The following is a 13,806-nucleotide window of genomic DNA, read 5'->3' as shown; positions in this document are numbered from 1 at the left end:
AATGCTTTATAGTACCAGCAACCTGGATTTAATTCCTGTCGTTGCCTGTAAGGAGTTTGTACGTTCTCTCCGTGACCACGTGGGCTTCCTCTGGGTGCTCCGGTTTCCTCCCACATTCCTAAGATGTGCCCATTGGTTGGTTAATTGGTCATTGTAAATTGTCCTGTGACTAGGCTAGGGTTAAATCAGGGGATTGCTGGGTGGCACTTCTCGAAGGGCTTAAGCTGTGCTGTATGTCAATAAATTAACTCTACCCACAAGGATCCACCAACACCTCATTCTTTCTCACCTCTTTCTAAGGATTTTTTGTACGAACAGAGCCACTCCACCCCCTCTGCCTACCTGCCTGTCCTTTCGATACAATATGTATCATTAAATGTGAAGTTCTCAACTATGATCCTCTGCCCTATCATTCCCGTTCCCTTCCCTTTACCAAATTTGTTTAAAACCTCCCGAACAGTTATAGCAAACGTGCCTGCAAGGAAAATTGTCCCCCTTGGGTTCAGGTGTAACCCAAGCTTTTTGTACAGGTCATTGCCTTCCCCAGAAGAGATCTCAATGATCTAGAAATCTGAAACCTTGTCCTCTGCATCCAGTTCCTCTGCCTTTCATTCATTTGTACTATCATCCTATTCCTGCCATGACTAACACATGGTACTGAGAGTGATAGAGATTACTACCTTGGAGGCCCTGCTGTTCAGCCCCCTTCCCCAACTCCCTATACTCACTGCACAGTACATTTTTCCCCTTGCTACCTATGACACTGATCCCAATGTGTACCCTCTCTTGGGAATATTCTGCAGCCACTCTGAAACTTCCTTCAACCTCACACCTGGGAGGCAACCTGGCACCTGTTTCATGGCCACAGAATCTCCTGTCCAGCCCCGTAACTGCCAAGACTCCTGTCACTATCGCTCCTGAGCCTCAGAACCGACCACAGTGCCACTGGCCTGGCTGCTACTGCTGTGCTCTGATACATAGGCCATTCGCCAGCCCAGCAGTATCCAAAGGGGTACACTTGTTGAGGGGAATGGCCACAGAGGAACCCTGCACTGACTGCTTCTTGTGGTCACTCAAGAGGGTCCTGAGTTCATCCAGCTCCAGCTCAGTCAGGAGCTGAAGCTAAGTGCACTTCCTACAGATGTACATACCTCAGGAGGAGCATTCCACTGCATTAACTACCATCCTGCCATACTGTTAACTTTGACCCTTAACTTCTTAAACTTAAGTTTTACAATCAACTAAATGATTCCAAATGACTCAGCACCCTGAGTCTCTGCCTGTTCTCACCAAAGCCTTTTGAGCCAAAGCCTGACCATTAACATTGGCCCACTCTGCTTACATGTCACTTCTTTTTATCGGCCCTAGCTAAGTTACTAATAACCCAAGCAATCTCTCACTCGACCGACAAGTCCTGACAAGCACTACTGGCTTTTTACACCTGGCGGGTAAAATAGACAAGGAACTGCCTCCAACTCACTCCGTGAATTCCCGCTCAGCAGATGTTTCCCAACAGGCCCTTATCACTTTTGTAAACCTGGCACATGAAGTCAGTAAGAAACTGTTTCCAATTTACTCTACAATCTCTCATTTGGCAGATGAGTCCAGACATATCCTGGTTGCTTTTTAAACTGGCAAATAAAGTCCACAAGGAACTGCCTCCAACTCACTCTGCCTAGTTTGGAGACTTTACATTAACTCAATACTTTATAGCTCCTGAATATCAAACCCATATATTTTAACATAGTTATGCTGAAATATTCTTTTTGAAGTAAAGTAGTTTCTCCTGTCCTGCATTAACCTTAAACTCAGAAAGGCAGCTGATAAGTAGTCAAGAGCCTAATTTAATGTATAGGAAGTGGAGAATGTCTGGGCTTGTTTCCGGGTGCATAAAATCTTGAAGGGCATAGATGGGAGAATGCACACAGTCTTTTCTCCAGGATTTGGGAATCAAGAACTAGAGGACTTAGGTTTATGGTGTAAAAGGAACCTGAGGAGTAACGTTTTCACTCAGAGGAAGATCTGTGTATGAAGTGAGCTGCCGGAGGAAGTGGCTGGGGCACATACATTAACAATTTTTGAAGATACTTGGATTGGAATGGTTTAGAGCGATATGGGTCAAAGATGGGCAAATGGGTCTAGCTCAGATGCAAATCCTGGTCAGCATGGACTGGTCGTGGCTTGAATCTTGTTCAAGGTGGAATAAAGAACAAAGTAATGATTTAATTTTGAATAGAGTGAATTATTTATCATAATTCTCATGTAACTTGTAACATTATTTGTTTCAGGTAACTGAAAGTTACTCCGTATGAATTGTCCGTATTTATTTTGTCTTCTGTGATATTTCTCTTAACAGTACATGTTCAGTGCTTTGCGAGATTGTGTCCCACCCATGATGTATACCAGACATCTGGAATCCACACACATGTTGCTGGAGTGTTTTGATGAAGAAATCATGGATGTGCTGAATGAGGTAATGCAAAAATTGCGAATGCTATTTTAATTGTTATGAGGATAGATTTTGACTGACCTTGTTCTAACTCAGAACTTGAGACACTACCTCAGTTTTAGTCCTGAAACTTGGAAATTGAAAAGCTTGCCAAGTTTTTCTAAACAGCAAGGCTTTAAAACTGACATGACTAAAATGGGTTGTATGCTCAAAACAACTCTTCTGGAGCTCCATGTCTGGGTACAAATCATAAGGTAGAAATGTGCAGACGGTAAAATATTAATGTACCTTTTGGTTGTATTATGTAGGTGCTTGTTATTAATGTATAGAACTAGCCTGCTGCTTGTTTCTTGTGGATAGACAAGAGGGACTTTACACTGAAAGTGCCTTGCTTTCATTCTGGTTTGTGGGTTTTGAGGTGACTGACAAGACCACTGTGGGATCCTTCATGCTCCAATGTCAATGACTTGTGAACTCCTTCTGCTTATGAAGGCTTCTGTGCCCTCAGTGCATGATCTCAAGGTTCTCATTCCAAATCTTTTTCCACTTTGGATCTGAGGTTTCAAGGATTTACTTGGGATATTGCATTGCAAGGAACTTACCTGGTAATCTCCACCCATGATGGTGTTGCAATTGGTATTTTCTTTTTCGGGGGAGGGTATCTACTGCTGAACATGCATCGAAGACCTATGTCTCCATTTCCACCCAGTTCCGTGCAGAGTTTGGTAATGTGGAGCCTCTGGGCTTGAACCACGTCTGTCATTGCAATGAAATTCTTGAGGTTTTTTGAGGGTGGTTGCTGGAGGTGGTTCCTGGTTCTGCGATGTTTTATAATTTGGATGACAGGAGTAAATTTATGTTTCTTGATGTTTTTCTGATTAAAAATTATTCACAAAAGCTTCAAAGATTAAAATTTCTATTTGCAAACTAATGATGTTTTTTTCTTATTGCAAATCTTCCCTGAATCACTCATTTTCTAACAGCACCTTTTGGATAAACTGTGTAAGGAGATTGAAAAAGACTTGAGACTCTCTGTGCACACTCATTTAAAATTAGATGATCGAAATCCATACAGAGTTGGCATCAAGGATTTGACAGATTTCTTTTCAATCAAACCAATACGTTTCTTGAACCGATTCATTGATGTCAAAGGTTTGGTCCTTTTTGCATTATGCTTTATTGAGTACTGTTTTTTTTTATGTGTACAGTTTATCAATACAATTATTTCACCAATGTTTAACAGCATATGTGACTCACTATCTGGACAAGACCTTTTATAACCTGACCACAGTGGCTCTCCATGACTGGGCCACCTATAGTGAAATGAGAAACTTAGCAACACAGCGTTACAGTCTCTCGATGACTGAAGCACACCTTCCAAGCCAGACCTTGGAACAGGTAAGTGCTGAGGGGTTCTTTTTTAAGTGTGGTGTATACCATTATTATTTTGCAATGATAAGTGGGAAATCCATAGCTGGAGTCTGGTGTAGAATGAAACTGATTTAGAGATGTGGTGCAGAATAGGCCCTTCCAGCTCCTCAAGCTGCACCACCCAGCATCGCCCAACAACCCCAAGTTGACCTTAACCTAATCTGCGGACAATTTACAATGACTAACTAACCTACCCAGTATGTATTTGGACTATGGGCCGAAACTGGAGGACCCGGAGAAAACACACGCATTCCACAGAGACAGAGACTCCTTAAAGAGGACACCAGGACTGACCTCCAAATTCCAATGGCCCAAGCTGTAATAGCGTCGTGCTAACCACTATGCTCCCATGGTGCCCAGGATCATCTTGATTTTAAGATTTTCTTAAGATCATCATTTAAATTGCTAACTAGAGTTTCTACAACAGTTGAACAACTTATCTAGGACTGGGTAGCTCATTCTCAGAATACATGCAAATCAATGTAACCCTAATAAACAGTATTTCTTTAGACTTCTAAGGCTTTGCAGTTTTTTTATCCTAAACATCCAGGAGAGATGATTATTGTATGATCAATATTTGGATGGATAATTGTTCTATTCAGTATCAGAGAATGTATACAGTATACAGCCTGAAATTCTTACTCTTCACAGGCATCCATGAAGCAGGAAAAAACCTGATGAATGACAGAAAAACTTAGAACCCCAAGCCCCCTCCCCTCCCCCCATGCACAAGCAGCAGCAAAAGCATCGACACTCACCAAGCAAACAACAGCAAGCCCCAAAGGGAGACCATGATCTGCAGTCCAACAAAAACTGTTGTTCACCCAACAATTCGACATGCTACACTCTCCCTTTCACAAACAAGGGACAGAGAGGTGTTGCCCTTTCCACAATGTGAGGGAGACCAACAGATCGCTGTTTCAATGCTAAAGTCTAAGGCAATGCTTATTTGAGCTCACTTGACTCGAGGACCAGCAGAATCTTCTTGCAGAGAGAGAGCGATCGCCCGAGTGCAGAGGCCTCCAACAGCTGCACTCAACTATCCTGATGCAACATTACAGTTGGCAACACTGGCAGTAATCAAGTGGTCCACAGAGGCTACCCGCGCCCCCATCCCAAAGGTGCACATCTTCAGGCTTCTCCTGGAAATATTGAAAGCAGCTGGTCGACAAGCTGCGGGAGTGGGAACATGGAGAACTGTAGTTTTAGTGCAGCTGTAGATCATGGACTTGGAAAGGATAAAAGAAACATGACTGAAGATGGATTTCTAAAGTAAGGGTTATGGGAATTGGTCTGTAACTTTCAAATTCACAATGAACAGGCCTGAGGAGTTGTGGTGTCCCATTCTTCCTATTTCTTACATTTTTACTTATAGGGGCAAAGTTGGCACAAGTGAATTGTTAACGCTCTTTACTGATGTAATGTCAAATTGCTTGCAGGGATTAGACGTTCTGGAGATCATGCGAAATATCCACATATTTGTTTCAAAGTATCTGTACAATCTCAACAACCAGGTACCATTTATTTTTAGAACGCGTTGTGACATTTAATTTTCTTCAACTACTTCTGAGTTTGAAACTTGATTTCATTACATTTTACAGATCTTCATTGAGCGTACAAGCCACAATAAACATCTGAATACAATCAACATTAGGCATGTTGCAAACTCAATCCGTACACATGGAACAGGCATCATGAACACCACTGTAAGTTTGATTTAGCAGAAATGTTGGATACCTTTGTGTTTTCCCCTATTCCTCCTTCACCTTTCCTGCCTATCACCTCCCTGCTTCCCCTCCCCACCCCTTTATCTTTCCCCTTACTGGTTTTTCACCTGGAACCTACCAGCCTTCTCCTTCCCATCCTCCTCCCACCTTCCTTATAGGGCCTCTGCCCCTTCCCTCTACAGTCCTGACGAAGGGTTCTGGCCTGAAACGTTGACTGATCATTTCCACGGATGCTGCCTGACCTGCTGAGTTCCTCCAGCGTGTTGTGAGTGTTGCTTTGACCCCAGCATCTGCACAGTATTTTGTGTTTTGGATACCTTTAGCTGGCTGATTGCGAGGAATTGCAAGATCCTGATCTAACACATGCATCAAATATCAAGAAATTCCAGATACTTAACATCAGAAATAAGAAAGGAACTTCGGAAAGAAATATATGGGCCTGGCACCATCTGTGAGGGAGAAACTTAATGTTTCGGGTTGATAATCTTCCATTGGTAACCTGGTTTTAAATCTGTGTGGAGATGGGGAATGAGGTGGAAATTTCAAAATGACTGTTTGGCCGAACCAGTAAGTGGTGTTTTTACTCCATGTGAGTAAATAGCCCCATATTAACTCTGTTTTCATGTACTGTCCACTCATTCAACGACTACTGCAGGGACTGTTTACTTAAGATGATACCAAGGATACTGCTTGCCACTTGTTGAGCATTTCCTCACCTCAGCAATATTTCATTGGTCTCTCAAGGATTGAATTCTATTTCAGTATTTTCTGCACATGCGGAGCTCACTGTTTGAGCAAGAGCTCCCAACTCTTACTCAGATACGGGTTGGTCAGAATGGTTTCACATGTGCTGCAGGCAACTTGTGTGCAGTTCACGTGCATGAATAACCTCATTGTCCTGGGTGCTACCCATCCTGTGGATCTTCATGGTTTTCCTGTAATTTGCACCACATTTTGTAGCCTGTTTTGAGGAGGTGGCTAATAATAAATGGCTGGAAAGTCTGAATACTGAGAGGTCGAGAAACTGTATTCTTTAAATATTTAAGTTGACATTTCCATTGAATTGGTGGTGCTGTTCTCAGCTCCATGACCTCCCATTCCTTCTCATAAATGTCCATTTCAAGAGTGGCTAGCAGTCACGATTTCCTTACAGCTATGTTCAAAGTAAATTTATTATCAAAGTGCATATATGTAACCATATACTAACGGGAGATTCATTTTTGTGGGCATTCACAGTAAATACAAAGAAACACAATAGAATCAATGAAAAACCACACCCAATAAAATTGGACAAACCGCCAATGTGTAAAAGACAACAAACTGTAAATATAATAAAGAAAAACAAACAAAATAATAGATAAACAAGCAATAAATATCAAGAACATGATTTGAAGAGTCCTTAAAGTGAGTCCATGGATGGTGGGATCAGTTCAGTGCTTGGGTAAGTGAAGTTAAGCCCCTCTGGTTCAAGAGCTTGATGGTTGGATAATAACTGTTCCTGAACCTAGTGGTGTGGGTCCTGGGGTTCCTGTATGACCTCCCCCATAGCAGCGAGAACAGAGCATAGCCTGGATGATGGGAGTCTTTGACGATGGATGCTGCTTTCCTGCTTCACCCTGCTGTTTACAAGAACTCCATTTCATTCTCCTAGTTTCTCTGTATCTGATTCTTTCCTTACGAATGCATCCTATGTAATTTCTGTTACCATGTATTTGCTATTACCACAGGTGATTGTGCCTCACTATTTCTGCTCTGACCGAGCATGAAGACAGGATTCCTTTTCCTCACTTTCTCTCTGCCGGCCTTCACATTCAACAAATTTGAACTTCTTAAAATTCCAATTTCTGCCAGCTTCAACCCAACTCAGTCATACTACGCAGAAATAGGCACTTCGACCCAACCAGTCCTTGTCAACTGAGATGCCCATCTAACTTAATCCAGCTTGCCTGTGTTTGGCTCTTATCTCTGACTTATTTCCCCTCTTTTACCCATCAGCAGTCTGAGCAAACTATTCTCTCCTGCATGCTCTGCTTGTTTCTTGCACGACTGTCAGTACAGTTTGCTGTTCCCACAGCACCTGTTGTGACTTCAGAAGATCCCACACTTGCCCCCTTTTATTTCCTCTTCTCCCTTGCCACTCGGAAGTGAAGCAGTGAGTTACTTGTACCTCAAGTTTAGTAGGTTGTATTTGTTACTCATTGTATGCAGGAGAAACAAGCCCAGATCAATTGAGCACTTTGGGTAGGATCAGTTCCTTGCAGACTTTTGCTTGTGTTCTCACACTATACAACAAGTTTCTCTGATCCCATTCTGTCTATGCATCCCCTAAAGAAAACACAAGGCAACTTGCAATGGACCTTCCAGTTCACTGAGCCAAAGAGCTTCAAAGAAATACCACTTGTTGCCAAGTTTATCTCAGACAGTCTTGCAGTCCACAGACCGCGTTTGCTCTAATAGATTCTGATCTATCTAATTTGTATCTACAAGTTTTAGTTCTGCTTGTTGGTTTTTGCTTTGCCAATTTGAGTGATTGTCTGGATACTATTTGAATGTTGTGAGTCTCTACCCTCACTGCCCTCCGAGGTAGTGCATTCCATATTTCAGCTGACCTTCAAATGAAAATCCATTTTTTGTGTTCCCTGTTGACCTCTTGCTTGTCACCTTAGCCCTTTAACCTGTGGTCTTAGATGCCCCTGTTACTTCCTGTAGTGTGGGCACAGTATCCAACTGTGGATCAACCATAGTTTCATAAAGTGGTAGCATAACCTTCCTGCTCATGGATTCTGTGCCCCACCTAAAGAAAGGAAGTATCCCACGTGCTGCCTTTACCCCCTTTCCTGCTTGGACTTGTACACAAGAGTCCCTGGAACCCCCTCTTTCATTCTGTTAGTCCTAACAAAGTGCATCATCTCGAACTAATCAGGATTACGTTCCATTTCTCAATGTACTGCCCAGATTGCCAGTGATCAGCATCCAAACAGCTACGCTATCAGCTCTCATGCCACCTTACTAATCTTATCTCTGTCAATGTATATAATAAGCAATACTGATGGTCCACTGGTCATGGGCTTCCAACCCTCTACTAATCACCAAGCCAATTTTGGATTTAATTTGCAACCAAAAGTTCTAAATGATTAAACCAGTGGGATTATTAAATGTGGCATCCTTTCGAAGGTCATACTGAAGCCCATGTAGACCATACCAGACTATATAAACCTGAACAAATCCTACCCTGCCCTTTGCTGCTGACATTAAATTTTCATGACTATAAAGATGTGGCTGTCTCTGCTGCATGTCTAGTCAGCTGGTACCTAGCCTGTGACCATTGAAGGTTTAACTACCTCTGCATGAGCTCCAGTAATCTCCTTCATTGCTTCTTGTAGCAGATTGACATCTCATCAGGCCTTGGGGATTTGTCATCCATTTCAGCCCTCTTATTGACAGTCAATTTGTGTATAATTCATTTATCTATTTCTTGTGAATATTGCTTATCTGACGTTTTGTATCTTTGAAGCTGCTGCGTGTTTTTTTAATTGTACCTGTGCATACATGAACTTGTGCATCTGACAATGAAGTTGACTTTGACCCATAGAATTATGGAGGAACACAGCACGAAAATGTGCCCCTTGGTCAAATAAGACTGAAATGATACTTGGGTATGCTCTTTTGCACCGATACTAATCTAACCCAGCCAGCCAATGTGTCTTTTTGAAAACATTTTGTTTGCATTTCACTGTCTCCCAAGTTGTCACCTTCTTGGAGAATGAGGGACCTCTGTCACTGTTAGACCACAAGATATAGGAAAAGAATTAGGCCAATCAACCCATCGAGTCTGCTGCACCATTCCAACACGGTTGATTTATTATCCCTCTCAACCCCATTCTCCTGGTTTCTCCCCATAATCTTTTACACCTTTACTAATCAAGAACCTGTCAATCTCTGCTTTAAATATACTGTACCCAATGACTGGCCTCCACTTGCCCTTTACCAGGAGGAATGTAGCAGTGCAAGGGCAATTAGAGATGGCTGATAAATGCTGGCCTTGATATTGGGCCCCCAATCCTAAAAAAATAATTTTAGAAAGTTTCAGTGTCTGTTGATTATGTTCAGCAATGACTTAAGAACATGTCTGTGTGTGTAAGTGTAAATTTTTGTCCTCAATTGCTAACCCTGTATACCTTGGCCTGTGGAAACAGTTTCCCTTGCATCAAAGTCAAAGTAAAATTATTATCAGGTTACCTGTATGTCACCATATACCATGTTGAGATACATTTTCTTGTGGGCATTAACAGGAAAATAAAGAAATACAATAGAATTTATGAAAAACTATACACTAACAAACAACTAACGTGCAAATACAAGTAAGTAAGTAAACAAGCAACACACATCAAAGTTGCTGGTGAACGCAGCAGGCCAGGCAGCATCTGTAGGAAGAGGTGCAGTCGACGTTTCAGGCCGAGACCCTTCGTCAGGACTAACTGAAGGAAGAGTGAGTAAGGGATTTGAAAGTTGGAGGGGGAGGGGGAGATCCAAAATGATAGGAGAAGACAGGAGGGGGAGGGATGGAGCCAAGAGCTGGACAGGTGATTGGCAAAAGGGATACGAGAGGATCATGGGACAGGAGGTCCGGGAAGAAAGACAAGGTGGGGGGGGATCCAGAGGATGGGCAAGAGGTATATTCAGAGGGACAGAGGGAGAAAAAGGAGAGTGAGAGAAAGAATGTGTGCATAAAAATGAGTAACAGATGGGATACGAGGGGGAGGTGGGGCCTAGCGGAAGTTAGAGAAGTCGATGTTCATGCCATCAGGTTGGAGGCTACCCAGACGGAATATAAGGTGTTGTTCCTCCAACCTGAGTGTGGCTTCATCTTTACAGTAGAGGAGGCCGTGGATGGACATGTCAGAATGGGAATGGGATGTGGAATTAAAATGTGTGGCCACTGGGAGATCCTGCTTTCTCTGGCGGACAGAGCGTAGATGTTCAGCAAAGCGGTCTCCCAGTCTGCGTCGGGTCTCGCCAATATATAAAAGGCCATATCGGGAGCACCGGACGCAGTATATCACCCCAGTCGACTCACAGGTGAAGTGTCGCCTCACCTGGAAGGACTGTTTGGGGCCCTGAATGGTGGTAAGGGAGGAAGTGTAAGGGCATGTGTAGCACTTGTTCCGCTTACACGGATAAGTGCCAGGAGGGAGATCAGTGGGGAGGGATGGGGAGGACGAATGGACAAGGGAGTCGTGTAGGGAGCGATCCCTGCGGAATGCGGGGGGGGGGAGGGAAAGATGTGCTTAGTGGTGGGATCCCGTTGGAAGTAAATAAACAAACAGGAGTTAGAGAGTCCATGAAAGTGGCTGTGCAATTACTTCAAAGCTCCTTAAGAATCTGTCTCAGTGTCAAAATCGTAATAAAAGCAAAGTGTTTGGATGAGTTTACAGGCCAAGCAAGATGTGAAAAGAGAATGTTCTGAGTTGAAGAACATTCTCTTTACCCTATTTCTCTCCCATTGTCTCTGAACTTTAACACCAACTTGCTTAATCTTTCCCAGTCCAAACAAAGGGTCTTCAACCATTAACTGTTTCTCCTCCCACGAATGCAGCCTGACCAGCTTAATGTTTCTGACATTATTCCTCTTTATTTCAGATTTCCATCATCTGCAAATATTTAATGTTTTTCACTTCTCCAATATATTCAATTTGTTGGTCTGTGGATCTGAACAGCACCTTTCTGTCGCTTGACTTTTTACAGTTTTCAGTGGTGGTTACTTTAACTCCCATGTTTAAATTTTACCTCCAGGTCAATTTCACCTACCAGTTTCTGCGGAAGAAATTTTATATCTTCAGTCAGTTCATGTACGATGAACACATCAAGTCTCGTCTAATCAAAGACATTCGATTCTTTAAAGAGACCAAGGACGAAAATGATCAGAAGGTATCAGTGGAATTTCAGTGCTATTGTGATCTAATTGGCTGTTTGAACACAGGTACAACGATGAGACTATGTTCCAAGATAGACTCTGTTTCTAGTCGAAGTTCAGGCTGTTAACGAGCCATAGATCTCATTGCCCAAGATATGGAACTCAGGTTCACACACAAGACAGAAACCCCACAAAACCTGATGTCTGGCAATATGCCACCCACAGTACGTTGGAACTGAGGGGAGTAGACTGCATTCCCTACGCAAGCCTCTACTCCTCATACTGGTACTTCCTGTAACTCAGAATCAGAATCGGGTTTATTATCACCGGAATGTGTTGTGAAATTTGTTAACTTAGCAGCAGCAGTTCAATGCAATACATAATATAGAAGAAAAAAAACATAATAAATAAATTACTGTATACATATATTGACTAGATTAAAAATTGTACAAAAACCAGAAATAATATACAAACCCCATTTCCAGAAAAGTTGGGATATTTTCCAAAATGCAATAAAAACAAAAATCTGTGATATGTTAATTCACGTGAACCTTTATTTAACTGACGAAAGTACAAAGAAAAGATTTTCAATAGTTTTACTGACCAACTTAATTGTATTTTGTAAACATACACAAATTTAGAATTTGATGGCTGCAACACACTCAACAAAAGTTGGGACAGAGTTAAAATAAGATTGAAAAGTGTACAGAATATTCAAGTAACACCGGTTTGGAAGACTCCACATTAAGCAGGCTAATTGGTAGCAGGTGAAGTATCATGACTGGGTATAAAAGTAGTGTCCATCAAAGGCTCAGTCTTTGCAAGCAAGGATGGGTCGTGGCTTACCCCTTTGTGCCAAAATTTGTGAGAGAATTGTTAGTTCAAAAAGAACATTTCTCAATGCAAGATTGCAGAGAATTTAGGTCTTTCAACATCTACAGTACATAATATTGTGAAAAGATTCAGAGAATTCAGAGACATCTCAGTGCGTAAAGGGCAAGGTTGGAAACCACTGTTGAATGCGCATGATCTTCGAGCCCTCAGGCGGCACTGCCTAAGAAACCGGCATCCTACTGTGGAAATTATAGCCACTTGGGCTCGAGAGTACTTCGGAAAACCATTGTTATTCAACACAGTCCATCGCTGCATCCAGAAATGCAACTTGAAACTGTATTATGCATCATCTCTATGTAGAAACGCCGGCGAGTTCTCTGGGCCCGAGCTCATCTCAGATGGACCGAAAGACTGTGGAACCGTGTGCTGTGGTCAGATGAGACCACATTTCAGCTAGTTTTCGGAAAAAACGGGCGTCGAGTTCTCCGTGCCAAAGATGAAAAGGACCATCCAGATTGTTATCAACGAAAGGTGCAAAAGCCAGCATTTGTGGTGGTATGGGGGTGCATCAGTGCCCACGGCATGGGTGAGTTGCATGTATGTGAAGGTACCATTGACTCTGAGGCGTATATTAGGATTTTAGAGAGACATATGTTGCCATTAAGGTGACGTCTCTTCCCGGGACGTCCAGCCTTATTTCAGCAGGACAATGCCAGACCACATTCTGCACAGGCTACAACAGCGTGGCTTTGTAGACACAGAGTGCGTGTGCTTGACTGGCCTGCTGCCAGTCCAGATCTATCTCCTATTGAAAATGTATGGCGCATCATGAAGAGAGAATCAGACAACGGTGACCACGGACTGTTGAGCAGCTGAAGTCTTATATCAAGCAAGAATGGAGAAAATTTCCAATTGCAAATCTACTACAATTAGTATCCTCAGTTCCAAAACGATTAAAAAGTGTTATTAAAAGGAAAGGTGATATAACACAATGGTAAACATGCCCTTGTCCCAACTTTGTTGAGTGTGTTGCAGCCATCAAATTCTAAATTTGTGTATGTTTACAAAATACAATTAAGTTGGTCAGTAAAACTATTGAAAATCTTTGTACTTTTGTCAGTTAAATAAAAGTTCACATGAATTAACATATCACAGATTTTTGTTTTTATTGCATTTTGGAAAATATCCCAACTTTTCTGGAAATGGGGTTTGTATATTTTAAAAAGTGAGGTAGTGTCCAAGGGTTCAGTGTCCATTTAGGAATTGGATGGCAGAGGGGAAGAATCGCTGAGTGTGTGTCTTCAGGCTTCTGTACCTCCTACCCAATGGCAACAGCGAGAAAAGGGCATGTCCTGGGAGCTGGAGGTCCTTAATAATGGACGCTGCCTTTCTGAGACACCTCTCCCTAAAGATGTCCTGGGTACTTTGTAGGCTAGTACTTTAGATGGGCT

The 13,806-nt window shown here is 42.4% G+C and overlaps 1 protein-coding gene across 3 annotated transcripts in view; it reads left to right on the top strand.

Moving 5' to 3' along the window:
- washc4 (WASH complex subunit 4) overlaps positions 1 to 13,806 on the top strand; it is a 115,528-nt gene that overhangs the window by 56,181 nt on the left and 45,541 nt on the right. For all 3 annotated transcript variants that reach the window (XR_011882965.1, XR_011882964.1, XM_072241680.1), the window contains exons 20-25: positions 2,357 to 2,473; positions 3,433 to 3,601; positions 3,693 to 3,847; positions 5,320 to 5,394; positions 5,482 to 5,586; positions 11,401 to 11,535. Coding sequence is in view for 1 of the 3 variants with exons in the window: in XM_072241680.1 (XP_072097781.1) it covers positions 2,357 to 2,473; positions 3,433 to 3,601; positions 3,693 to 3,847; positions 5,320 to 5,394; positions 5,482 to 5,586; positions 11,401 to 11,535 (756 nt within the window). In the remaining 2 variants the exon portion in view is untranslated. The remainder of the gene's footprint in view (positions 1 to 2,356; positions 2,474 to 3,432; positions 3,602 to 3,692; positions 3,848 to 5,319; positions 5,395 to 5,481; positions 5,587 to 11,400; positions 11,536 to 13,806) is intronic.

The sequence above is a fragment of the Mobula birostris genome, chromosome 23 (assembly GCF_030028105.1).
Source record: "Mobula birostris isolate sMobBir1 chromosome 23, sMobBir1.hap1, whole genome shotgun sequence".
Lineage (NCBI taxonomy): Eukaryota > Metazoa > Chordata > Chondrichthyes > Myliobatiformes > Myliobatidae > Mobula > Mobula birostris.
Note: the sequence above shows the minus strand (reverse complement) of the source record. Positions and strands in the feature narration are given on the sequence as shown.